This window comes from Podarcis tiliguerta, assembly GCF_965153285.1.
Source record: "Podarcis tiliguerta genome assembly, chromosome: 5".
Classification (NCBI taxonomy): Eukaryota; Metazoa; Chordata; class Lepidosauria; order Squamata; family Lacertidae; genus Podarcis; species Podarcis tiliguerta.
The window spans coordinates 90,549,475-90,576,902 of NC_139538.1; the positions used below are offsets into that span (position 1 = coordinate 90,549,475).

At 43.4% G+C, this 27,428-nt stretch overlaps 2 protein-coding genes, 3 long non-coding RNA genes and 1 pseudogene across 10 annotated transcripts in view; 4 read left to right on the forward strand and 2 right to left on the reverse strand.

Moving 5' to 3' along the window:
• Window positions 1-3,844, reverse strand: part of UVSSA (UV stimulated scaffold protein A) — a 53,677-nt gene extending 49,833 nt beyond the window's left edge. The window contains exons 1-4 of one of the 2 annotated variants that reach the window (XM_083440767.1): window positions 3,167-3,844; window positions 1,708-2,038; window positions 983-1,103; window positions 24-434 (exon numbers count right to left, since the gene is read on the reverse strand). In XM_083440767.1, coding sequence (XP_083296893.1) covers window positions 24-434; window positions 983-1,103; window positions 1,708-2,038; window positions 3,167-3,264 — 961 coding nt within the window. In that variant the 5' untranslated portion in view covers window positions 3,265-3,844. The remainder of the gene's footprint in view (window positions 1-23; window positions 435-982; window positions 1,104-1,707; window positions 2,039-3,166) is intronic. The other variant, XM_083440766.1, reaches the window with a different exon arrangement.
• Window positions 3,845-4,705: 861 nt separating this feature from the next.
• Window positions 4,706-6,329, forward strand: LOC310677789. The gene is made up of 2 exons (XR_014511450.1): window positions 4,706-5,226; window positions 5,812-6,329. It is a non-coding gene; the product is annotated as an uncharacterized lncRNA (long non-coding RNA).
• Window positions 6,330-9,039: 2,710 nt separating this feature from the next.
• The window catches only part of MAEA (macrophage erythroblast attacher, E3 ubiquitin ligase), a 71,013-nt gene continuing 52,624 nt past the window's right edge, over window positions 9,040-27,428 (reverse strand). For 2 of the 4 annotated variants that reach the window (XM_083440891.1, XM_083440893.1), the window contains 7 exons: window positions 25,025-25,147; window positions 24,462-24,473; window positions 19,547-19,623; window positions 14,001-14,109; window positions 13,150-13,283; window positions 12,407-12,602; window positions 9,040-10,380 (listed from right to left, as the gene is read on the reverse strand). In XM_083440891.1, coding sequence (XP_083297017.1) covers window positions 10,285-10,380; window positions 12,407-12,602; window positions 13,150-13,283; window positions 14,001-14,109; window positions 19,547-19,623; window positions 24,462-24,473; window positions 25,025-25,147 — 747 coding nt within the window. In that variant the 3' untranslated portion in view covers window positions 9,040-10,284. The remainder of the gene's footprint in view (window positions 10,381-12,406; window positions 12,603-13,149; window positions 13,284-14,000; window positions 14,110-19,546; window positions 19,624-24,461; window positions 24,474-25,024; window positions 25,148-27,428) is intronic. The other 2 variants (XM_083440892.1, XM_083440894.1) reach the window with 1 other exon arrangement.
• On the forward strand, window positions 12,613-13,256 carry LOC310677795. The gene is made up of 2 exons (XR_014511457.1): window positions 12,613-13,083; window positions 13,116-13,256. It is a non-coding gene; the product is annotated as an uncharacterized lncRNA (long non-coding RNA).
• LOC310677759 lies at window positions 19,630-22,783 on the forward strand. The gene is made up of 3 exons (XR_014511413.1): window positions 19,630-20,439; window positions 20,772-22,356; window positions 22,582-22,783. It is a non-coding gene; the product is annotated as an uncharacterized lncRNA (long non-coding RNA).
• LOC310677755 (peptidyl-prolyl cis-trans isomerase-like 3) lies at window positions 25,154-27,267 on the forward strand (annotated as a pseudogene). Its single transcript has 2 exons — window positions 25,154-26,791; window positions 27,009-27,267. The product of its transcript is annotated as a peptidyl-prolyl cis-trans isomerase-like 3 (transcript).

Genomic DNA, 27,428 nt, shown 5'->3' on the forward strand with positions numbered 1-27,428 from the left:
TACGTTCCACAGAATCCCAATACCTGTGGCTATTTCAAGATTGAGACTGTATTTATGAGATCCAAGACCGTGGCTCCGAACAAAGGTGGCATAGTCATCTTCTCCACTGGCAACAGCAGAAGTCAATTCAGAATTTAAAGAGTCTTCCATGCCTCCATTCTCCTCCATTTCGCTATTCAAGTCTCTTTTGTTACCAGCTTTCGGAACCAGAGAGATGGAAGGAAGGTCTTTGCTGCAGCAAGGCTGCTCATTATCGTCATGTGACTGTTGAGCTGCCCTCTCCACAGAAGAGCAGGAAACAGTTTTGTCCAGTTCAGCCGTCCTCCAATTGACTGTTTCCGTGTCATTTGCCATGAAGTCAAAGGGATCCGGCATCAGAAGCTGAAAACAATTCTCCATCTCAGTCAGCACAGCTTCGATTTCTTGTGACATATCTGTCAAGTGGTGGTAGTTTTAAAATACTGCCATAAAAATACAGAAATATCACATACACTAAAATAAGTTTGTTCCCACAGAAGTTATTTTGGGACAGAGTTTAGTCTACTTTTTGCCTATGAAACTCTTTCATAACGATAGCACTATATAAATGTTTTCATACGTATTGTTTTTTATCTTGTATTTTTATTATGTGAACTGCCCTGATATCTACGGATGAAGGGCGATATACCAATTTAATACATAATAATAATATAAATAAATAACTACTTTCCTTATTAAAATTACTAGTACAGTCGAACCTCGAAAGTCGAACGCCTTGCAAGACGAACATTTTGGCTCCTGAACACCACAAACCCGGAAGTGATTGTGCCAGTTTGTGCTTCCTGCAGCCAATCAGAAGCCGCACCTTGGTTCCCGAACATTTTGGAAGTCGAACAAACTTCCGGAACGGATTGCGTTCGACTTCCAAGGTACGACTGTATTGACATCTTCAAATGAAATTAGAACTAATGAACCACCCATTAAGACACTAAACCGCACTCACCTGCCATTTCCCTCTCGGCTTTTTTGGCTTTTTCCTTGTAAATATTATCCAACCTTTTTTGTTTCTCTTCATCTCTCTTCCTTTCGGCTAGAGTTCTGGCATTTGTATCTTGAAAATCTACCTACAGAATTGTAGAATATGTTTCATTATTTTTGCCGTTGCTGAAAACGTATCGTGCATGTCAAGGCAAATTTTCTTTGGTGGTCAACATCTGAAAGGAACAGACTGCACAAAATAATACTTTCAGATATTTCTTAAGCATCTGTTTTTGAGCTAACAATAAAAGCTTCTTCTCAGAAGCTTAGGGCAAATCTCACAGCAAGTCCTTACTAGAAGTAGCACAAGGTGATACCAATACACATTTGCATGGGAAGGCACACAGATTTTCTTAAGCCGTTCCAGTTTAAGAATACTTACCTTTTTTGTTTCAAATACTTAAATGATGTAAACTTTCAGTAGAAACACACATCTGATGCAGGAAATTCATTTTTCAGTGTCGTCTTTGTTAAATAATAAGTATTTTAGTATTACCAATCAGTCTATGTGCAGCAGCACTTTAAAGTAATATAATATGGGTCTTTCGTCTACTTATTTATAAAGAACCATATTATTTTTTTGTTCACATTTAATATATTCACATCTGCTAGCAATGAATTAAACATTTCCAACACTTTATTTGTATAAAGCCACTAAGCATTCAATCATGAAAGTGAACATTTAAGTACCTTCTTATTCTGTTTTAGGAAATGGAATCCTAGTGAAAGTTTCTTGTAGGCCTCTCCATATTTCTCATGCCACTCCTGTACAGATTTAATGGCAGCTCTTTTTAGCTTTTGTGCCACTTCCACCGGTGGGGGAAGTGGCTGATCATAGTCTGTTTCCACTGTGAGTTCCAAGAACTCTTGGAAGTTTGAAATGATTAAAGTCCTAAACTGATGGGAACGGGTGAAGAGTTCATCCACAACTTGAAATGCTGACAGCCGTATCTCTGCGTGCTCTTGATTCAGCTGTGTCATCAGCAAGTGATAAACATGAGTAATATGCTCATCCGAGGACCTTTGGAAAAGTAACCAGCATGATTAGCAAGAAAGCAAATACAGTACCGTCAACAGTGAAGTTTTTGGGTTTTTTTAAAGTAACACCCGGCACAAGAAGAAAACTAATTTTCCCCAATTGTTACTCCACACTTAACTTACTTCTGAACAAGCATGCACAGGATTGCACCCCCAGCTCCAAATAATAATATAAGGAACAGTGGACAGCCACCATGGAAACATTTGTTTTTAAAAGAAAGATTCCCAGATTTGCTTTTTAACAAATTCTTTTTAAACGAAAGGTTCCCAAATTTGCTTTTTACAGCAGCTGGGATTTTTTATGCACAAAAACGGAAAGATGAAGAAGTTCCCACCAAAGAAGGACGGATAAGTAAAAGAGAAGGACTATGTGGAATCGGGAAATTTAACAGGTAAAATAAGAGAACTCAACGACGATCGCTTTATGAAAGAAGGGAAGCCCTTTTTGGACCATTTAAAGAAATATTACAGTATGATGAATTTGCGAGCAGGGTTTGAACCATAAGTAACAGAACTGGATGAGAGATTGTTGCGTTATTGTGATGATAATAAAAGAGGGGAGACCAAGGTGCAGTAAAGGGGAGGAATAAAACACACCATGGAAAAATGGGATGGGAAGCGGACAAGAAGAAAACAAATGTATTGGAACGATGTGAACTTTTTGCAAATTTAATAAAAATATATCCAAAAAGGAAAAAAGAAAGAAGAGGAAGGAAAGGTTCCCAGATGAAAATGATGGACTTTGCAAAACTGGCCAAGCTGACAAGAAAAATCCAAAAGCAGCATGATCAAAAGGACTGGAGTAAATTGTAATTAACCACTGTAAGCAATTAACATCGCTAGTAGGGGTTGCCTGAACATTTGTAATGAGGATTTCCCTACCATTCTATATTTGTTTAAATTTTGAGTTATTCTGCAATGTGTGCAGTTCGAATTGGGAAACGTACAAAACGCAAGGATTATATAGTAAAAGGTTAATTTTGAAAGCCATGAGGCGGGAGGGAAGGAAGTCGATAGGCTCGAAAGAGCCAGGGAAGTAAATAATGATGTGAATGTATATGATTAAATGGAAATATTAAATAATAATATAAATAAAGGGGGGGGTTCCTACTTGCACATCTTCTTCAGCTCCTTGAGCTTGGCGGGGTCCAGGCGCGGCTCCCCCGAAGTCGTGAGCTCCTCCACCAGCTGAGGCAGCTTGCCGTCCATTTCTGAAGGGGAAACGCGGCTGTCCGAAGGGGACGAAGCTAAGGAGACGAAGCCGCGGCTCTCCGCTGCCCTGCGGGGCGGGCGTCGCCGGCGCCTCGTCCGGAGGCCATTCCTCCCAAGGCCGCTTTCTGCGGCGGGAGACGCAGGCCGCGGAAGGAGCCGGAGGAAGGCCTCGGCCTCTCCCACCCGCCGAGCCCGCCCCCTTCGCTCGCCTGCCCGGTTCGTCAGGCTGCTGGGGCGGATTCCGCGAGAGGAAGGCGGGGAGGAGTCCGGAGGGGAAGGGAAGAAGGGAAGGGCTGCCCCCGCCTCCGGTCGAGCTGCGGCGGCCTCAAGGCAGCCGGGCTTCTGGAGGCTGCTGGAGGGCGAGCGCACGGCTCGCCGGCCGCGGCTGTTGCCGGGCGGAGATAGTCGTGTCCCTTTATCGGCAACTTTGAGGCTGGTTTACAGCCGCACGTTCTGTTTGGGCTGCCCTTGCTGCAGAAATTCCAGTTCCAGGAAGTTGGAAGCTAAGGCTGGTGCCCCCTAATCCATAATTCTGTTGCTAAAGCTGATGCCCCACAATCCATAATTCTGTTGCTAAGGCTGTTGCCCCCCTAATCAATAATTCTATTGCTAAGGCTGTTGCCCTGTTGCTAAGGCTGTTGCCCCCTAATCAATAATTCTATTGCTAAGGCTGATGCCCCACAATTCTGTTGCTAAGGCTGATGCCCCACAATCCACAATTCTGTTGCTAAGGCTGTTGCCCCCTAATCAATAATTCTGTTGCTAAGGCTGATTCCCCACAATCCATGATTCTGTAGCTAAGGCTGATGCCCCCTAATCAATAATTCTGTTGCTAAGGCTGTTGCCCCCTAATCTATAATTCTGTTGCTAAGGCTGTTGCCCCACAATCCATGATTCTGTTGCTAAGGCTGATGCCCCACAATCCATGATTCTGTTGCTAAGGCTGATGCCCCACAATCCATAATTCTGTTGCTAAGGCCCCCTAATCCATAATTCTGTTGCTAAGGCTGTTGCCCCCTAATCCATAATTCTGTTGCTAAGGCTGTTGCCCCCTAATCCATAATTCTGTTGCTAAGGCTGTTGCCCCCTAATCCATAATTCTGTTGCTAAGGCCCCCTAATCCATAATTCTGTTGCTAAGGCTGTTGCCCCCTAATCCATAATTCTGTTGCTAAGGCTGTTGCCCCCTAATCCATAATTCTGTTGCTAAGGCTGTTGCCCCCTAATCCATAATTCTATTGCTAAGGCTGTTGCCCCCTAATCTATAATTCTGTTGCTAAGGCTGGTGCCCCCTAATCCATAATTCTGTTGCTAAGGCTGATGCCCCACAATCCATAATTCTGTAGCTAAGGCTGATGCCCCCTAATCAATAATTCTATTGCTAAGGCTGATGCCCCAAAATCCATGATTCTGTTGCTAAGGCCCCCTAATCCATAATTCTGTTGCTAAGGCTGTTGCCCCCTAATCCATAATTCTGTTGCTAAGGCTGTTGCCCCCTAATCCATAATTCTGTTGCTAAGGCTGTTGCCCCCTAATCCATAATTCTGTTGCTAAGGCTGTTGCTCCCTAATCAATAATTCTGTTGCTAAGGCTGTTGCCCCCCAATCCATAATTCTGTTACTAAGGCTGATGCCCCACAATCCACAATTCTGTTGCTAAGGCTGATGCCCCACAATCCAGAATTCTGTTGCTAAGGCTGATGTCCCACAATCCAGAATTCTGTTGCTAAGGCTGATGTCCCACAATCCAGAATTCTGTTGCTAAGGCTGATGTCCCACAATCCAGAATTCTGTTGCTAAGGCTGATGCCCCACAATCAATAATGATGCAGGCCTTCCAAGTGTCCCTATTTTCCAGGGGCAGTCCCAGATTTGCAGAATCCATCCCGGTTTCTGATTTGATCCCGGAATGCCCCGCTTTTCCTTAGGACGTCCCTATTTTCATCAGAGGACGTTTGGAGGGTATGGTAGGATGTCCCTATTTTCATTGGAGAAATGTTGGAGGGAACATCTATATTCATCAAGGAAATGTTGGAGGGTATAAACTAGGTTGCGCAATGTCATAAATTGTGCTTGCTCTCAACTTACTCTCCATGCTGCTCCTACACTTTCCTTCAGGCCCAAATCCCAATGGGGAGAATGGGGTGCCTGGACCAGCAATGAAACCTCACGTTGCACTGGCCCTAGATTGCCTTATCGCATCGCTAGAGAAATCCTCTTGTGTTGACTCATGCTTGTTTGCAGGATAGTTAAACCAGACTTGCTCGTCTTTGATGTTCTCCATTGTGTTAAGACTGTGGCTCCCATGCCAGCTGCGGATGATGGGAGTTGTTATCCAACATTTCTGGAGAGCAGCAACATTGAGAAAGTCTTCACTAAACAGTGGGAGATGGCATTTCCTCTGATGCAGTGGGGAGTGCTAATGACTTGGGATGTGGGGGTTGTAGAAACCAGAGGCCTTTATTCTTGGAATGACAGGTTTGGAATTGCCCAAGAAAGATGTTAAATTATTTTTGCATGCCACAACTGCTGCTCGTATTTTGTTAGCTGAAAAGTGGAAAACCCAAGAATTACCAACAATAGAAGAATGGCAGATGAAGATGATGGATTTTTCGGAGCTAGCCAACCTAACCGGAAGAGTCCGCGACCAGAAGGAGTATCATCAGGAAGAGTGGAATAAATTTAATTATTATTTAGTTAAATTTGCTAAGTTAAACTAACTGAAGACAGCTTGCAGATACTTAATGGGCTTGGGATTTTATTTATGTTAAGTGATGAATTAATATGTTTAATTCCATAAGGTGAAGATCTAAGGATGTTAATGTTTAAGTTAAATTTCATAAAAATTGGGATTTGGAAAACCGCTAAAAGGACATGCAATGAAATTCAACCAAGGGGAAGCGAGGAAGTCACTTAACAAAGTTAATAACTGTAATTTTCAATAAGGCTATGATTTTTGTTTGTTTGTCTTGTGTTTGTTTGTTTATAATATTGTGAAAACTAATAAAAAAAATCTGAGTGGGATGTGGGGGTTGTAGACACGATTCCTAGCCCATTGTGATCGATGATGGTTCCAGTATTGAAAAACATCAAAGCAAGTTTCGAAAATAATAATCCTGTTGCACAGATTTTGAAAAGGCACCGTTCTCCTTTAGGAGGAAGGGTGGAATATAGATTTAAATAAATTTAAAGGGTACATTTCAGCAGTGTACGGTGAGGAGCATACTGATTTTGAGCAGGAATGGGCTGCTAAATTATTTGTATTTCAGCGCATATCGAAGGCCAGTGCTGCTTCCCCTTTAAACGATGCTCACCTGGATTTCAGTGGAATATAAAGCAGAGTTCACAAATCTTCACCCACTTTTCCCCCCACTGCAAATTGGCATTGAGTGGACACAATTTGGAGTAAAGAAGAGCAATCTTGAACCGTCTATTCATCACTTCTTTTCAACTACAACACCATGCCACCCAGCCTGTTTTATCCCCAACAACCATCTCAGGTTCCAAAGTAACCACAGATGTCTTGCAGCACACCTGCTGGGGGAAATTTCAACATGTTAGTGAATGAGTATTGTCTCCTTGTTGCTGTTGTTTAGTCGTGTCCGACTCTTTGTGACCCCATGGACCAGAGCACGCCAGGCACTCCTGTCTTCCACTGCCTCCCGCAGTTTGGTCAAACTCATGCTGGTAGCTTCGAGAACACTGTCCAACCATCTCGTCCTCTGTCGTCCCCTTCTCCTTGTGCCCTCCATCTTTCCCAACATCAGGGTCTTTTCCAGGGAGTCTTCTCATGAGGTGGCCAAAGTATTGGAGCCTCAGCTTCAGGATCTGTCCTTTCAGAGAGCACTCAGGGATGATTTCCTTCAGAATGGAGAGGTTTGATCTTCTTGCAGTCCATGGGACTCTCAAAGAGTCTCCTCCATACCATAATTCAAAAGCATAAATTCTTCAGCGATCAGCCTTCTTTATCATGCTGCAATTCCAAACTCGTAAGAAGAAACTTGAACTTTTAAGTCATTCAGTCTTACTCTGGTGACACACAAAAACCTCCCCTGTGCTGGACCAGTATTAAAGATGGCGAATGGCTCCTGTCTCCCAGTTTAACCTACTCCAAATGCATGCAATGGAACTGAATAGCACCAACTATTCTAAGAAATAGCTGCTATAATACACTGATACATGTTTTATACTTACATGGCACCGAGGTTAACAGCAGACCTTTAACTTGCAGTTTCTCCTTATGTTCTTGGTGCATGATTAATCTAAAATTCCTGACCCTTCAGGGCAAGGAACACAATGTGCCTTCACTAAAATGCTTTGATTCTTTAAAAAATAGCAAAAACTTCTGAAGGCAGAGTTAGGTAGCCCATAGATCATAGCTGTCAATGTTTCCCTTTTTTAAAGGGAAATTCCCTTATTCCGAATAGGATTCCTCGCAAGAAAAGGGAAAAGTTGACAGCTATGCCCACCAGATATTTTTAGACATCAGGGATAATGAGAGCTCTAATCCAGGAACAACTGGAGGGCAATAGGTTCCCTCACCTCAAAAGTACTTTGTACATGGTCTTGCAAGCTTATGACAGAAATAATGGTGATTAAAAATGGCCTATAATCTTCACAGGTTTGTTCAAAAGCCCTGTTAAGTCATTCAGTAGTCCTTCACTCAGAGGGTTGTGTCTGCAAAGCTGGGTGTTTTAAAAACAAGAATGTAGCCAACTGTTCTCTCTCAATTTGCGATTTGTTATAACATAAATCTCAAGTGATGCAGAGCAACTGAGCTAAGCCAGGCTGCAAGGTAAGTGAAATTGTGGAATCTCGCCCCCTTTCACAGGCAGTGCCCCTTCTCATTCTGTAAAATATTACATTGCTACAGTCAGTTCCCTCCAGCAGCAAATGTTGTTTCCCCCTGTGGGGAAACAATGTTTATCAGAGATGCTTCACTGCCAGAGAAACACCAGTTGAGCTACTTGTTTTTAATTAACAGGTTTAAAATGGGAACTTGAAAATCTTGAAACTTTAAAAGTGTTGAAATAATGAATTTTCACCAGAACAGCTAAATGCATAGCATTGCAATACCCATGACTTCAACCATCTGAATTGCCAAAAAGAAAGATTTCAGCTAAGTTTTGGGTGACCAGCATTTGTAAACACAAGACTTGGGCCTTCCAATGCAAAAAAAATTCAAAACTGTTTAACTCAGCCATTCTTCATGAGTGTTTTTTTGGCTTAGGGTTACATTCAGATCTGGGCTTGTGGCTTGTCTGACTTGAGACAAATCACAAGCTGCAGCCAAATATTAAAGCTAAAAATCAAAGCTGCATCAAGTGTGTTCTATTTGTTTAAATCACTGCTTGTCTATGATAATTAGAAAATCAAGTCTCCCTACATTAGTCTTTCACTTAGAAACATAGATTCTGTATTTAATTTTGTGATCATGTGAGTATCCCAATTCCACATCTAAATGTATCTCCTAGCCAATTCCTCACCCTTCCCAGAATTTTGAAGGTGTACTGGATGAAGTGCTTAGAAGAGATGAGCACAACACCTGTCCCTTTACTTATTGATAGCTGTTCAGTTTTCAAAAATACAGTATCTGTATAATCCAATAATCAGACTAGTATTCAGAAAATACTGAGTTGTCACCAGTATTAGGTAAAATATCTGTAATGTGACCATTTAGTAGTGAAAGTTAACTCCCCGCACCAATTCCTAGTTTCAAGAACAAATTAACATTCCACTGTCAACTAAGGAAAAGAAACAATGATTATAAAAGGGTTTGTGTTTACAGTCTTTATTAGCTAATCAACATCAACATGCAAAAATAAATGCTAAATACAAATTTCTACCATATGGTTTTTTCCAACTACAATGGTTTTATTTGGAGAGTGATAAGGATGTGATTTGCAGCTGTTAAAACTGAACTAATCTCTTGTGTAATGAATACCCTAAAATTACATAATTAATCCTGCAAGGCATCTTCAAAATTTGCCCAACACTTAAGGTTACCAGCTGATCTTTATGTGAGTACATTCTCAAAGTAAGAAATAAGGCAGTAGCACTAATGGTTTGATATTGAATCCTATGCACATAGTAACTAATAAATGAAGAATTTTAACACTATGGTCAACTGGAAGAAGGACAGACATACAAGCAGTGCATTGTGCCTGTAATGTTTTCAGTTACTTCGTATTTATGCAGTCTTTCCAAGATGGTCAATGTGTGGAGGGTTTTTGGAAGAGAATAAACCCTTGCAGTACATTTCAAAGAACTCCTAACTGATCCAGTTAAATCAGCCTTGTGTTAGTGTTGTCATCAAGCATCTACTATGGCCCATGGGATCATTTCAAAGGCAGAATGGAAGAGGATTTCAAACAAAAGGGTCTTAGCCAATTGCTAACACAGAAAAAGGAAGCACACAGACCTACATCACACTTTTGACATTGCAAATCTATTTCCAGTTTATGTGTCTCATGCTGACAACCACATTTGAAGGGGAGATGCACGTGTGTGCGTGCACACACTTGAGGCCACAAGGTCGACACACATTCAGAGGCCGTGACTGGCCCCAGTTCCCTGGTGCATGTATCACAGTTTTGCATATTTGGCCCCTTCAAATAATAAGTTCTTCCATACATGGGCACATATTGGTGATGTTGAAAACAGGTCTGGAAGTGTGAAATGGCCCTTTGAGGTTCACTGTAACTTTTTTCTCATGTGAAACTGTCCATTTTTTGAGCTGAGTTTTTTGCTGGATGATTATTTGAGAAAAGTCCAATTACTGTAACAAAATCCAAACATTCAATATTTGTTCCCTCCAAGTACAACCTTTTAGTCACACTTCCTCAGTTTCTAAGAGTGTATATTGTTGTTCATTGATCTTTGGTCGCAATAAAAAATGCCACCAACCAATCTGATTCCCACCCCCAGCTCTCTTAGCCACACTCAAGATCTTTCTCTACAAGTCATGCCAAAATATATTATGTCAAATTCCAGCGGCACTTCATTGTATGTACGAGGGAATTACATAATGTAGACCTTCTCAGCTTGTGAGAAGTTGAAGACTTCTTTGGTTCTTGGGCAAACTACTTTATCATCTTGACGAACAGAAAGCAAAGACTGAAACAAAAAGAAGAGGGATTAATTATGATAGTCCCAGAGTGAAATAAAGTGTTTATCCATTCTTCAGTTTCTGTTATCTTAACTGCAAAGTTTTAAGAACTGGCAACAGCTATACACAATCCAAGACTCCACACTGCTATATACACACACTAGCCAATGTCTGTTCAGCCTTTTCGTAATCCTATTTTGACTGGTTTTTTTTATTATCATATACAATATTTATATATTGCCTAATAAAGTTTATTTGGGTGGTTTAAAGGTTTAAACCAAGTAAGAGACATGCTAACACAGAATAAAACTAGGAAATGCATCAAACCCATGTAAAAATTTGCAACAAGTTAACATTAGCATAAGAATCTAAAAAGCAATAAAATATAAATATTAAAAAGCCTAGGAATATTTTGAAAAGGTTTCACAATGTAGGCACCAGGCAAGTTTCTCCATGGAGGGCACCCTACAACTGTAAAGGTGCTGAGTTTCCTTTGATGGGAATCCAGGGAAGGGCATTGAAAGATGGTTTTAAGTTCTGGAATAGGTGCACGTAGGAAAAGGTGATCTTTCTGGTAACTGTCAACCAAAGCCAATCAGAGCTTAAAACGGTTCGTAACAACCCTTTGAACTGGACCTGAAAATGGACTATAAAGCTAGTGAAGTTGGTGAAGCACTGGTGTGTGAGCATTATCAATCTGTCTCAGTTGCTTGCTGCTGTATTTTGGAGCAAATGAAGATGCAAGACGAACTGAAGTTTCTGAGCTATCTTCAAAAGGATCCCCACGTACAATGCATTCCAGCAATCCAAACAGGAGGTTAACAGGTATCAAAAGTTGTAGCAAAGCTATCTTTGTCCGCATCAGCTTAAGCTAATAAAAGGTATTCTGAGCTACGGAGTCTACTTATGCCTCTAGTGACAATGAAAGAGTAGACCAAAACTGCATGTGAGCCCTTAAGGCAGGCATGGCCAAACTTGGCCCTCCAGTTGTTTTGGGACTACAACTCCCATCATCCCTAGCTAACAGGACCAGTGGTCGGGGATGATGGGAACTGTAGTCCCAAAACAGCTGGAGGGCCAAGTTTGGCCATGCCTGCCTTAAGGGGAATGTAACCACCTGTAGTCCATATGAGCACCACTCAGCCAGGCACACAAACCACCCTAGCACAGCATTCAGTGCTGGCTAGATTGAGTCTGAGGTCTCAGGGCCCATTACTGTGCTCAAAACCAAAAAGACAACTAGATGCAGGAGAAAACCCAGAGAGAATAAATTCTCAAAGTGCCAAAATGTTTTATTATGCTCAACATATTCAAGAATTAAGAAGTTATTTCATCTGGAGCGTCTTACACTTCTTACCATTAACCCACAAAGATAATTTTCTGAAGCTTTGTCCTCTGCTGAATTCAACTAAAGACCTAAGCAAATTATTGAAGGCTTTTGTAGAATTCAGCAAAGCAGAAAGCTGTACAAGTTAAAGTTGGAAGGTTCAGTAAGTTCCTACATTGGCTCCCAGTATGTTTCTAAGCACAATTCAAAGTGTTGGTGTTGACCTTTAAAGCCCTAAAGGGCCTCAGCCCTGTATACCTGAAGGAGCATCTCCACACCCATCGTTCAGCCTGGACACTGAGGTCCAGCGCCGAGGGCCTTCTGGTGGTTCCCTCGCTGCGAGAAGTGAGGTTACAGGGAACCAGGCAGAGGGCCTTCTCGGTAGTGGCACCCACCGTGTGGAACGCCCTCCCATCAGATGTCAAAGAGATAAACAACTACCTGACATTTAGAAGACATCTGAAGGCAGCCCAGTTCAGGAAAGTTTTTATTAACGTATTTTTAATCTTTGTTGGAAGCCGCCCAGAGAGGCTGGGGAAACCCAGCCAGATGAGTGGGGTACAAATAAATTATTATTATTATTATTATTATTATTATTATTATTATTATTATTATTATTTCCAAACAAATTTAACGCCATTATCCTTTTTAGGAAGCCACATACAGTATATCACAACAGTTTGAAACATCTATGGAAAAACACTTACATTGTATCCATACACATATCCATTTGGAAGCATCATGGGAGGATTATTTTCATTCATCACATCTCCTGAAATCTTGCAGACTAGTCGGGAGTTGGCACAATGTGCCATTGGCAGAGGCTGAGCCAGCTTATTTAGGGATTTGCTACAAACGGGGCAGTCGGGGTTTTTGGAACTGCCATCCTCTTTATAACATTGTCTATTTAAAAGCAAGTTAAAGGATAATAGATAAATTACATATTTGAATAACAAACACCGAACAGAGAACTCATCTGTTACAGAAGACGGCTTTTAGGCTTATATGAAGAAAGTGGACCTGCAGGTGCAGATGTTGATTTCAAGTTTTATTTTTGTATACTTCTGAGCCTCCTAAACCTGTTAAATTTTCAGCTCACTAAAACAGCGGCCAAGACACCCGATGGCTCAGGCTTGCTCATTTTTTTTTTTACCAAGGACGTAAAAATGAACGAGTCCTTTCTGAATTCTTATATTACAAAAAAATTAAATAAAATCCCAATTTATATCAAGATTAAGAGCCTGTGTGTCGTGCAATCTGCATTTTGGAGAACACAAACAATGAAAGACGGCTGCTCCGTTTTTTAAAAAAAAATTATTCAAGGCATAAACGTATGTCTTAAATTTGGACATAAATTGGCCAAACGCAGCTCAAGAAACAGGTAGTCTACAAAAACCTGAATTTTTAAGGACCAAGTTTCAGCATCCCACTGTGATGCACTGAAGGATACGGTGTTTTTATAGCTGAAAGCCCGGCCTGGAGTGTTATAGTAAAGACAGAGTTGTTCCCCAGCTGATGCAGCCTGTAGTTATCATATCTAAACTGCTGGATTAGCATCCTCCACCGGGCAGGGTCCAGAAGATCCTGTGGGGGGAGACACAGAGACACAAAAAGCAAAAGGCAGACTGTGATATTTCAATAGTTTCTGAGTATTGGGAATGTACAGTGGTGCCCCGCAAGACGAATGCCTCGCAAGACAGAAAACCCGCTAGACGAAAGGGTTTTCCGTTTTGGAGGTGCTTCGCAAAACGAATTTCTCTATGGGCTTGCTTCACAAGACGAAAATGTCTTGCGATTCCTGGGGGTTTTTTTTCACTCCCCACCCCCTTTTTCTAAGGCACTAAGCTGCTAATAGCCTTTTAGCAGCTAATCCGCTAATCCCTTAAGCCTTTAATAGCCGCTAAACCGCTAATAGCGCTAATCCGCTAATGGGCTTGCTTCGCAAGACGAAAAAACCGCTAGACGAAGAGACTCACGGAACGGATTCTTTTCGTCTTGCGAGGCACCACTGTAATTATGTACTGCAACCAGTTGAACCTGGAATTTTTTTGTGCATCTCAGTTTTAATACTTTCAAATAGACCAGCGGGGAATCACAACCGTTCCCAGCTGTCAATATCGAGAAGCAGATTAACAGAACGTTTTGCCAATAGCAACAAGTGGGTTAAATGCATGTTTGAAATCCTCAATATTTAATAATGGGCATCAATTTAGAGTCAGTAAGCATTAGCGCATCAGTACGCTGCGAAAAAAGAAAAAAATCCTCTGCCCATCTTTTTAGCTTAATTAAATTGACACATACCTTGTAAGGAGAGATATGAGTATCTGAAGGGAAGGCCAACATTCCCATCACCTGTCGTACCTCGTCCAGTTGATTTCCTTCAGCCTGGCTGAAATGCTTCCTTGCATGTCTGAAATTCAGAACGCAAAATTACTCTGAATCATAGAATAGAATCATAGAATCATAGAATCATAGAGTTGGAAGAGACCACAAGGGCCATCGAGTCCAACCCCCTGCCAAGCAGGAAACACCATCAGAGCACTCCTGACATATGGTTGTCAAGCCTCTGCTTAAAGACCTCCAAAGAAGGAGACTCCACCACACTCCTTGGCAGCAAATTCCACTCTGCTTCCATCCTTGCATCTCAATGTCTGCTTTATGTTCTTTTTAAGAAGTACCAACCCTTACCTGCCAAGAGAAACATTTTTCGAAGCAAATCTTACAACCCCAGGAAGTTTTCTCTCTTATCTATGAAAGTACTACATTTCTGAGGCACAAAGTTTATTCCAGAAGAGAATCCAATGAGCCATGATCATCCATCAAAACACATTTTTTTGTTGCAAGTCCTGGGGAGTGTCTGATTCAAATATAGTGCCAAACATTGTCAAGAGACTCAGGGGTGTGTACACCCCTCATCTACAATGTCACCACCATAGCAAGAATGGTGTGGAAACACTTTTGATTTTCATGTAGCAGTGTTAGGGCTGATGAGGACCAACATGCTGTCAAGTCCGTTGTTGCAGAACAGCAAGAATTGCTGTTGTGGCAACAACCAGGTGCCAGAAGAAGAGTTCTGGCATTCGGAACATCAGCTGGTCCATTCAATGCAATCATCTCACAACCTCTGCTTTTGATTCTGTGTGACCAATACAGCTAGTATGTCGTCAGTCTCCTTCCTTGCAGCACCCCTTGTCCTGGGATAAGATGGTGTTGAGTAAGAAAAACAAAAATTTGCTGAATACAGGAACCGTATTTTTCGCTCTATAAGACACACCAGACCACAAGACGCACCTACTTTTTGGAGGAGGAAAACAAGAAAAAAAATATTCTGAATCTCAGAAGCCAGAACAGCAAGAGGGATCGCTGCGCAGTGAAAGCAGCAATCCCTCTTGCTGTTCTGGCTTCTGGGATAGCTGCGCAGCCTGCATTCGCTCCATAAGTCGCACACACATTTCCCCTTACGTTTTAGGAGGGGGAAAGTGAGTCTTATAGAGCAAAAAATACAGTAACTCACAACATAGGCGCATTTAACTTGCACACATTCGACTTTATTGGCATTTAAAAAATATTTTTAAAGAGGGCAGAAAGAGGGTGGGTATCTGGGAAGAAAGACTTTGGGCAATCCCAACAGCAACTGAACAAAATGTGTTTTGGTTTTTACACACTATCCCTGGAACATACCACCATGTAAGTTGAGAGTTGCCTGTATTTTAAGGCATTAGTTTAGAGACACAACATGTCAGTTTGACAAAGCAGTAATGGTGCTGTACAACAGCTCTAAAATGCTAAAATGCTCTAAAGAAAAAAACACAAAAAATCTAAGAATACCGAGTTACACTAATACACAGTGAGTCGTTTATCTAACTCCAAAAAGCAGGACTCCCTCAATACAAGGCCTGATAGGTGTTTAGCTAAGGTTATCTGAGCAAATTCATTTTACCTGCTGGCTTGCAACTAGAAAAGTCACATATTCTAATGGCTCTTCCTAATAGTCTACTGTATTGTGCCTATTCAATGACTCATCATGCAAACTGAACTCTACACATTCATATCAAAGCTCCAAGGGTTATATCGCACAACACCAACAAATGGCAAAGAGGGAAGAGTGATGATAGAGACTGGATCAATTCTCAATGGTTCCCACAGTTTACTTTTATCGTATTTAAATCAATCTGCAACTTGGGATACAATTGAGAAGGGAAAAATATTGATCCTCATCAGTTTGAGTAACTTGGGATAGTTAATCACTAGCCCAATGGTGTTCAAGTGTAGTGTTTGACACCTTCTTTGACATCATGTTCTATGATGGAACTTATTTCTACCTCATTGTGTGACGGAGACCTGGGTACGGGAAGGTGAAGTAGTCTCCCTACATGAGATAACACCCCCAGGTTTCTCTGTCCTCCATCAATCGCGGACTGTGGGTCGGGGGGGGGAGGAGTAGCGTTGTTATTCTGGGAGGATTGCTCTTTCAGAGCTCTGCCATCACCGGCGATCTCTGGCATTGAATGTGTTGGTCTCGTGTGGGGCACCAAGGAGAGCTTGGCTGTCTGGCTGGTGTACCGACCACCCAGCACACCTGCAGCCACCCTGTCAGACCTGCTGGAGGTGGTGGCAGGCTGGGCCTTGGAGTTCCCAAACCTACTGGTTTTGGGAGACTTCAACGTCCATGCCGATGCCGCTCCCTCCTCACAGGCTCTGGACCTAGTGACTTCCATGGCAACACTAGGGCTATCCCAGTTTGTTTTGGGCCCCACTCATCAAGCAGGCCACACGCTGGATCTGATCTTTGGCGCTGGCATAGATGTGATCATGCTCCCCGCTGTGGAAGTGCCATGGTCTGATCACTACGCTCTGAAAGCCAAGATTGACTTCCCGCTCCTCCCTGGCTTGGGTGGCGAACCTATTTGGGCTCGTCCGCGAAAACTGATGGATCCTGATAGATTCCGACAAGCCTTGCGGAACCCTGCTCCTCCTGGCGACTCATTAGATGACCTTGTTGAGGACTGGAATAACCGGCTCTTGGCAGCCATTGATGAGATCGCGCCTAAGCGCCCTCTGCGACCCCGTCAAAACCGGGCACCTTGGTTTACTGAGGAGCTCCGGAAAATGAAGCGGGATCTCAGACGGCTAGAGCGAGTATGGAGACGGACTCGTGACAGAGCCTCAAGAACATCTTATAGGACGCTTATGAAAGCCTATGAGATGGCTATGAAAGCTGCTAAAAAATCTTACTATGCAGCTTCCATTGCATCCGCTAGCTCTCGCCCGGCACAACTTTTTAGAATAATTAGGTCAATAACGTCCTTAGGAGGACAACCAAATTTAAGCACAAATTCGACCCACAGCTGTGAGGCATTCGCGAGCTTTTTTGCGGAGAAAGTCCTGTTGCTCCGCCGTGACCTCCCTGCCAATTTAGATACAGTGACTGAACTGGAGGCCCCTCGACTGACTTCAGGTCCAGTGTTGGACCACTTCGATCGGATACTCCCTACTGATGTGGATAGATTCCTCCAAGTTAGTAGGCCCACCACCTGCCTCCTTGATCCGTGCCCGTCTTGGCTGATTAGGGAGTGTCCAGATGTTGTGCGGACCCCCCTCGTTGAAATTATCAATTTGTCCCTTGACACGGGGACATTCCCAGGGGAACTGAAGGAAGCAGTGGTGTGTCCACTCTTAAAGAAAACTTCATTAGATCCCTTAGACCTATCCAATTACCACCCAGTTTCAAATCTTCCATACCTGGGTAAGGTAATTGAGAGAGCGGTTGCTGAACAGCTTGGTAGGTTTCTGGAGGAAACATCGGCATTAGATCCATTTCAGTCCGGTTTTCGTCCTGGTTTTGGGACGGAGACGGCTCTGGTTGCCCTAACTGATGATCTCCGTAGACAACTAGATCGAGGCGGGTCAGGACTGCTGATCCTTTTAGATTTGTCAGCAGCCTTTGACATGGTCGATCATGATCTTCTGGACCACCGCCTTGCAGACGTGGGGATACAGGGCATAGCCCGTAACTGGTTGTGCTCTTTTATCTCTGGTCGGGGACAGAGGGTGGCACTAGGGAGGGAAATGTCATCGCGCCACTCCTTGGTGTGTGGAGTGCCGCAGGGTGCAATTCTCTCCCCGATGCTTTTTAACATCTTTATGCGCCCCCTTGCCCAGATTATCCGGAGCTTTGGGCTGGGCTGTCACCAATATGCTGATGACACTCAGCTCTATCTGTTGATGGATGGCCACACCGACTCGGCCCTGAACACACTGACCAGATGCTTGGAAGCTGTGGCTGGATGGTTTCGTGGGAGCCGATTGAAACTAAATCCTTCAAAGACAGAGGTCCTATGGCTAGGTCGGGATGGCATGGGGATGAGGGACCAACTCCCTTCTCTTGCGGGGGCCCAATTAGCGCCATTGCCTTCTGTTAAGAGTTTGGGTGTAATCCTTGATGCCTCCCTTTCCATGGAGGCGCAAGTTACAGCAACAGCCAAGGCGACATTTTTCCACCTTCACCGCATCAAGCAGTTGGTCCCTTACCTTTCCCGCCCCGACCTGGCCACAGTGATCCATGCGACGGTCATTTCCAGGCTTGACTACTGTAATTCGCTCTACGCAGGGCTGCCCTTGAAGCTGTCCCAGAAACTCCAGCGGGTACAGAATGCTGCAGCGAGGCTCCTCACGGGGTCTCTGCCATGGGAGCATATTCACCCAGTGCTTTTCAAGCTGCACTGGCTCCCGGTAGAGTACAGGGTCAGATTTAAGGTGCTGCTTTTGACCTTTAAAGCCCTTCGCGGCCTAGGACCCTCGTACCTACGGGACCGCCTCTCCTGGTATGCCCCACGGAGAGCCTCAAGGTCCATAAGTAACAACACCCTAGTAGTCCCAGGCCCTAAGGAAGTTAGATTGGCTTCAACCAGAGCCAGGGCCTTTTCAACTCCGGCCTGGTGGAACGCTCTGCCTCATGAGACCAGGGCCCTGCAGGATCTGATTTCTTTCCGCAGGGCCTGTAAGACAGAGTTGTTCCGCCTGGCCTTTGGCTTGGAGCCAATTTGATTCCCTCCCTCTCTTTCTTTTTTCTTTTCCTTCCCCTCCTCCGATGAGGCTACATTTTAATATTTTAATGTTCCATTATTTTAATGTTGTACTTTACTTTTGTTTTAAGTTGTAATCATTCATCTTGTTTTTATTATTGCTTGTAAGCCGCTCTGAGCCCGGCCTTGGCTGGGGAGGGCGGGGTATAAATAAAAAATTATTATTATTATTATTATTATTATTGCCGTTACATTATCCTACCATCTACAACACTACTAACACCAACACTGTCCCTAGCAGAAAAATAGGATGGCAATATCATGCAGCAAAGGCCTTTCTAGCTGTCTAATATTTCCAGTTTAGGTTTGGAAAAGTTTAGCTTCTTGGATCATGGTCTCTGCTTCCTTAAGGAAGGATTTCTGGAAAGAGATGCATTGCACCTCGAAGTGGTTGGCAAGAATATGTTTGCTAAGTCTCACAAACCCGATCAGGAGAGCTTTAAACTAAATCCTATGGGGAAAGAGGACAATAGTTGGTCGACGGGAACACTTGGTACTGGGGTAATAGCTTCATTGACACACATGAAACTGAGGTTGTGCTCCAGAAACCTGCTAAAGGGCAGGAAACTACAAGGAGGAAGTAGCTGGAAGGAATGACTTGCATCTATATTAACGCACAGGGTATAGGAACCAAACAAAACTATTTTGAGCAAATATTGTCTAATAGGCATCACTGAAACCTAGTGGGATGAGACTCATGACTGGAATGTAGAAATTGAGGATTATAACCAGTACAAAATTCTGCACATCCTATTTCCATACCTGACAGCATCCAGTCTCTTGTTCTGTCGAATAAGTTCAATGAACTCCTGAATCCTTAGGCTGAACTCCAGACAGCTCTAAGATTAAAGAAAAGACAGGGTCTTAGATGTGGCCACATTTAACCCGTGATCTTAGACATACTTACTTTACATTATGTTACACTGAAATCAATAGGAGTTTTGAGTTAATATATTTAGGATTAAGGTGTATGCAGTTCTATTTGTTGGTGTTTATGTCAATAATGATGTGCCACTAGATTATAATATAATATAATATAATATAATATAATATAATATAAGTAATATAGGTTTGAGTTGCATAAAAACAAATCTATTTGCACCTCAGAATTGAATGCTATTAAAAATCCTGTTACTATGACTAAGGTGTGATTTCTAGCCAGTTTTACCTATCTGCATTTTAAATTTGAATTTTGTGCCGTAACTGAAAATACTTTCTGAGAAGCAACAATCAGAAATAGGAGGATCTGCATCTTTCAATGACACCTCTTTGAACAGGAATAAGTTATTATTCCACACTACTTAATAAAATTTAAAGAAAATCTAAAGGCATTTGTTCATGGGGGGGGGGGGGGATTAGATGGACTGAGGTCATCCGCAGGTTAAATGCTTACAGTACTTGGTGATAACAGATCAAATTACTCCGTACTGAAGTTCTCTTAACATTTGTTCATTGCAATGCGAAGGGCTTGTATTAAAACTAACCTTCACTTAAAACTGATCCTAATATTCTCTTTTTATATACAATCATTAATCAATTGCACTGCAATATTATCCATGTGCCTAAGGTTTTTTAAAAATATCAGTAAGTGTGTGTGGAGGGGTGCTGTTTTTGAAGTTTCTTTCAGTTTAAAACTGCAGTCTGCTTACATCAAGGCAGTGGCGTAGCGTGGGTTGTCAGCACCCGGGGCAAGGCAAGTAATTTGCGCCCCCTAACCCGGGGCAAGGCAAGTAATTTGCGCCCCCCCCCCCCCCGCTGCACTGTCCCTCCCCTAGATAGTCCCTCGCTCTCTCTCCGCACCGCACGCCTGGCACCCTCCCCTCCACAGTGGGCGGCGACCCGGTGGCTCGGATCGGATTTGCACAGCCAGCACTGCAGTGAGAGAGAGTGAGTGAGCCAGGTAGGGGCAGAGAGCTGTGAGTGCGAGCGTGCCCCCCCAGGTGTTGCGCCCGCCCCCTGCCCCCCCATGCTACGCCACTGCATCAAGGCAGAGTTAAAATACCCTTCCCCAACCTAACGCCCTCCAGATGTTCTGGACTACAACCTGTACCAGCCCCATCTGCTGACTAGGCTGTATAGAGCTGATAGGAGTTGCATTACAAAACATCTGAAGGGCACCAAGTTGCAGAAGGAAGAGTTAAGGAACACATTGCAACGTGTGTAAAAAGGTAAAGGGACCCCTGACCATTGGGTCCAGTCGCGGACGACTCTGGGGTTGCGGCGCTCATCTCGCTTTATTGGCCAAGGGAGCCGGCGTACAGCTTCCGGGTCATGTGGCCAGCATGACTAAGCCGCTTCTGGCGAACCAGAGCAGTGCACGGAAACGCCCTTTACCTTCCCACTGGAGTGGTACCTATTTATCTACTTGCACTTTGACATGCTTTCGAACTGCTAGGTGGGCAGGAGCAGGGACCGAGCAACGGGAGCTCACCCCGTCGCGGGGATTCAAACCGCCGACCTTCTGATCGGCAAGTCCTAGGTTCTGTGGTTTAACCCACAGCGCCACCCGCGTCCCATTTTAGCAACGTGTGTATTTATGCATAAATGCTACAACTTGCACTGCACCAGACATTATCACATGTCTGTACTGCTATGGCAGCTCTCCTCCTTCAACCACTGTGGCAAGTTACAGCTTCAGGATCACATATCCTGCAATTTTATACTTGGGGAGTGGGCTGCACTATAGTTAACTGCATACTGCACTATAAAGAATCCCCTGCCCCATGAATTTAAAGGACACTACACATTCATATTCTGCTCTCTTCTGCTTATCTTGTAGTAAACCTTTTTCAATAAAACATTACGTAACGATTGTATGCCACTGAAATCCTATACTGCCCAAGTCGACAGGACCTGGGGCAGTAAGGTTTCTGCATGCAACTAGACTTGTACCGAGAATTTGCAAAACAAAGAGCTGGTGTGGCAAAGCAAATGTTGGCACTTACCATGGTAAGTTCCTCCTCTGGAGGGAGAAAGGGGATCCCGTGTGGGTTGCCACTGCCCACTTCTCCACTGGTAGGAAGTCACACTTTTGAGAGGGCACACCTGGTGGGCGGGGGAAACCCCCTCACCAATTCAATTCGTGCTTAAGCAAGTAACTGTATAGCCAAAAATTAAACAACTTAACAGGACAGGAAGGAAAAGGAACACAACTTGTTAGGAGAAAGGTACTCAGCTGTCCCACAGTGGGATATACCACTCTGCTCCTGAGGCCCAGTCCCAAGAGGTTCTAATGACCCCTGTAAGGCAGCCAAGGTGAAGAAGAGAAGAATGGTATAGGCTAAAGAATAAGCGAAGGGAAAACCGGGGTGGAGGGAGAGAGAGGAGAGGCCGCCAAACCCCCGGTAGATCCTCAGTTCTTTGTGTCCAATGGTCTCCCCCCACAATGGTCACTTGGGAAGACTGGATCCCCTTTCTCCCTACAGAGAAGGAACTTAACACGGTACATACCAACATTTACTTTTCTTTTAGTAGGGGGGATCCTGTGTGGGCTGTATCTCAGCAATTACCAGACTGGGTAACAGTGGGTAATGGTGTTCACCACCTACTGAAGCACTCGTTTCCCAAAGGAGGCCTTGGCTGAGTTGTAAATGTTTAGCTATGAAGGTGGGACATGAGCACCAGATGGCTGCCCTGTATATGTCACCCAGAGGGGCTTGGGTCCGAAATACCACTGAGGCTGTTGTGCCCCTGGTGGAAATGGGCTGTGATATCCGAAGGAGCCCGGCCCCCCTCAAAACCCATCACAGCTCCTGGTGATGCAGGCCTTTATCCATCATGCTAATATCGATGGGGAGGCCTTGTGTCCCTTGGATCTGGACTGGAAGGAAACAAACATGAATTCTGATAGGCGGAATTCCACTGTGCACCTGAACTAGATCCTGATGGGCCTGCACACATCTAGAGAGTATCATTCCTTCTCCCTAGCGGACCTGGGCTTTCAGCAGAAGGAAGGGAGGACCACCTCTTGAGCCCTGTGGAGGTTGGAGTTCATCTTTGGGATGATAGCCGCTAGGAAGAGAGCCTTCCAGCTCAGGAACTTCAGAGGTACCATCTGCAGGTGCTCAAAGGGGTGGGGGAGACCAGTGAGCACCTTCAGGATCATATGGAGGTCCAAGGTGGGGAACCTGTGCACTTTAGTAGTACAGTGGTACCTCTGGTTACGTACTTACCGTATTTTTTGCTCTATAGGACGCACCAGACCACAAGATGCACCTAGTTTTTGGAGGAAGAAAACAAGAAAAAAAATATTCTGAATCTCAGAAGCCAGAACAGCAAGAGGGATCGCTGCACAGCGAAAGCAGCAATCCCTCTTGCTGTTCTGGCTTCTGGGATAGCTGCGCAGCCTGCATTCGCTCCATAAGACGCACACACATTTCCCCTTACTTTTTAGGAGGGGAAAAGTGAGTCTTATAGAGCAAAAATACGGTAATTCGAGGTCCGTTCTTAACCTGAGGTACCACTTTAGCTAATGGGGCCTCCCGCTGCCGCCGTTCTCACCCTGTTCTCTGTTCTCATGCTGAAGCAGAGTCTGTAACCTGAAGTGTATGTAACCCGAGGTACCACTGTAGTAGTAGTAGCAGGAGTAGGAGTAGTAGTATACCACCCTTCATCCAAAGATCCCAGGGCAGTATTAGCAGCACTGCCAAGAAGCATTTGACCAAGGAGAGGGGCTCCTGCTGACCTAAACACTGAGGCCAAGGCTGCTACTTGTCTGCCAAGGGTGTTGAGGCAGAGCCCTTGGTCCAGGCTACGATGTCCATTGTCTGCCCTGCCCGGGTTCCCAACGACTCTTCTGATGAGTCCAGAGAGCTCCATCCTCCTAAGCAGCTCTCCTCCTGGGCAAAAAACCCTTCCGTCGCTTTTCACCACTTTTTGAAACCTTCTCCCCACCATGGAAGGTCCACAAGCCTCCAAGGGCGGTAGGCCTGAAAGGCCAAAGAAAAGGGATACCTGAAGGAAGAAGAGGAGAGATGGCTGGTGCTAGGAGTGAGCGAAAAAGAGGCAGGCAGAAGAGGAGCAGGAGTAGAAAGATGACCCAGGAACAAAGCAAACAAAAGATCAAAGGGAAATGCCTTTCAAAATGGTGTTCCCACCTTCTCTCTTTTGCGTTGCCTGGAGCTCCCGGCAAGAGCAACCTTCAGTGGAGCTAGCAGGAAGCTGAATTGACTGGGGGGGGGTGCCCTGCCCACCAGGTGTACCCCTCAAAAAATTGACTTTCTGCCAGTGGAGAGGTGGGCAGTGACAACCCACACAGGATCCTTTTCCTCCTCTACAGAGGAAGAACTTATCATGGCAAGTGATTCTATGATTCTAAGTACCAATGTTTGCTTTGCACCACACCAGCATGTGGTGGGGCAGAGCCGCCCTGCTAACTTAGCATTGCTACTTTTTACCTAGATGGTGCTGGGACGGAGTGGAGGCTGTGTGTGAACACCAGCAGCCTCACTGGTAAAACTGCCTCGCCACATTCCCATCCAGGTAAACAACAGGGATGCCGGTACTGGGATCTTGGCTCTGCAGCACCACACACACCACTTCTGGCTAAGACACAGCCATGGATCAAGAGGTACCTGGTTTCAATCATCGTCTCTGCCAAGAACTCCTTAGGTGGCCTTAGGGAGCTGAAGTAGACAGTGGCTTGCCTATCTGCAATGTGTAGATAATGTTGACTTACCTTAGAGGAATGCTGTAAAAACAAGGATTACCTATGTTAAGTGCACTCAACACTTTTTAAAGCACTATAATTATTTTAAAGCAAGGAAATGTAACTGTATGTGGTTACGCTGCCCAGAAACTAACGTTTACCAAAGGCACCTTTCCCCAATATCTGTTCACACCCGATTCATCTGTTCACACCCGATTCAATTTTCCTACTATAAAACTTGAGCTTTGCTTATAGAAAGCTTCTCAGTAGAATACAAAAGTGTAGCTATGTAAGCCCTGTACTTCTTCATATACTTGCCCAAGTTATTTTTACATACAAGATTTATAAAACTTGTTTTGTTAGGTAAAGGTAATTTAGTAAGTATACTTTAATCAACTGGAAACAAATTTTGCCCATGATCACATGGGACAACTTCTAAGAATCAAGCTAGATTACATTAAATGCATTTTTAACCAATACAGTTCCTGGTGGTAGTGATTATTGTTTATCCATTCACCTCTGCTCATTCAGGCATAATTTTTTTGCAACCTATAAAGGTTATATTAAATTAAAGCATCATCCAGTTTGCATACCTTCATCTTCCTGAGCCTAGATTTGTTATCATGACACCAAGCTAAGCAAGTCATTGTTTCTTGTCTTTCCAAGGATTCTTCTACTTCTTTGGCAGTCAGGAACATCTCAATATTTACCAGATCCTAAACAGAGATAGGGGTGTGAGAGAGAGAAAGAAAAAGTGAGACGAGGTAGTTACTCACCAGAGCCAGAGGAATGACACCATATACAGCTTTCGTTAAGATAACTAACGAGCTTTTCAAGATGACCCAAACGTTGAGGTTTTTCCTTTTTGTGGGGACAAGGGAGGGATTTGCAGAGCACCAACATAAGGACAGTCAAACTCCTTTTCCTTAATGAAGGAAGATTTTTATCCAAATCCTAGTCAATGTCTATGAAATAAAAAAATAAAGCATTTATACTGGGCAAAATCTGAAGAGCTATTTTAAGTACACTCAAGGGCTTGGATGTGTCTAGGGAATCTTAGCTTTTTCCCTTTGAGGAATAGGCCCCAATAATCTGTCACAAACTGCTTTTCAAAACTTCTTCAGTGTCAAAGAATTGTTTGCCATGTACGGGGGGGGGGGGGGGGGGCTGTTCAAAAAACATAGCTAAAGTTCCCTGAACATGTGGAACTAGTTGTGCAGTGCTCTGGTTCCAAGCTTTTAAGTATTTCCTTTTTAAAATAACCCGATTTAAAATACTGGAATTCAATACAAACATACGGAGGTCTGTATCCAAACAAAATGAACCCCTGCCTCTCTATCAAACACGATGAGTTAGTCTGCTTTTCTATACAAAAGAACAGAGGCAAAGATGTGCGACTTGCAAGTCAAGCATTGTAAATTACACAATACAATGTGCATTTCTTAATGCCAAAAGCATCTTTTCATTGCATGACAAAATAACCCTGCTTCTGGCAAGTTTGGGGCACTTTACCTTCAAGTCCTGACCTGTGTCTAGAGGACCATACAAAATGTCAATTCCACAACTGTTCACCAAAGAAGAGAAATTTTGTAAACTAGAAGCAGGTGAATCGTAAGATTAAAGACTTTGGATTATTCTCTAGAGTGTCTTCAGTAGTAGAAGGTTTGAAATAATTAAGCTATAAGATACTACAGGTGCAACAAACAAGTTATTAATACAAGTACTGTAATATAGTTACTGCTTAAAGAAAAATTAAAGAAAAACAGTAATGAGGTTTAGAGATCTCTTCTTTGAGAGTACTTTTCAACTCTTCCTCTTCTTTGTCCTTGGAGCTGTCGACACTGTATAGGCCAATGAGAATTTTTACATATACAGTATATTTTGGAAACTTGTTTGTTTTCTATGCACTTGGACTCCTCTTATGATATTGAAACCAAATTTTTGCATGATGATTCCTGAGACCAAGAAGCAGGTCTTTGTCTAAGTGGATATAATTGGATTCCATATTGAATCAAGATGGCAGAATGAGTCTTTCAAAGAGGAGCAGAAGAGTGGCAAGGCTGCCTGGAGTCCCATCCGCACCTTTTTAGAGCTGTGAAATCCTGACAGATTCAAATGGTGTTGCCCCTTCTGACTGATATGCTCTGCATTCCTAGTCAGCAAAGATGACTGTGACCCTACATACCAATGTGGGATAAATTAAAAGAGAGCTATTCCGTGAAAAAGCACCCAAGGCTTGTGAAAATTTTCTGGCACTCTGCACTACTAACTACTACAATGGCTGTATTTTTTCAATGGAATATCAAAGGATTTATGGTGCAGACCAAAGATCCAACAGGTTCTGGAAAAGGAGGAACTATGTTAATAACCAAAATCAAGACCTTGTACCAACCACTCAATATTCTCAGTGGAGAGGTTACGTTAAATAATTTGTTTGAATGTTGAATTTGTAAGCGTATATCTGGAGACAATGGATGAAACTGACACCATTAGATGTACTGTTGGATAAGTGTTGAATGGTTCTTGTATTTGTATAAAAACCATTAAAAATTTGTTTAAAAGAAAAGGAGGAAAGAGCTTTTGGGGCATAAGATTTGAAGATGAATAGAGTGGATACTTAAAACACAGTGTTCATGGAATTGTTTCCATGGCAAATAAGGGTCCAAATACAAATGGATCCCAATTCTTCATCACCTATGACAAACAGCCACACCTGGACAAGAAATACACTATTTGGGAAGGTAATCAAATTGCCAGTGAGCGAGAATACATTCCACCCCCTTAATGACATAATGCTAAAGATGTTACAATTCGTGCTAATTCCTCTGCTCAATAGCTAAAAATGCAGATTTCTGAAGGACTGGCTTGAAAAACTGCTGGTGAGTCTTTGAAGACAGATGGAGCTTGTGCATTCTCTCTTGGGATTATGGACTTCCCAACCTTCTCAAATTTCAACATTTCACAGGACAAAAGGCCACTTTTTGATGTGTGAAATTG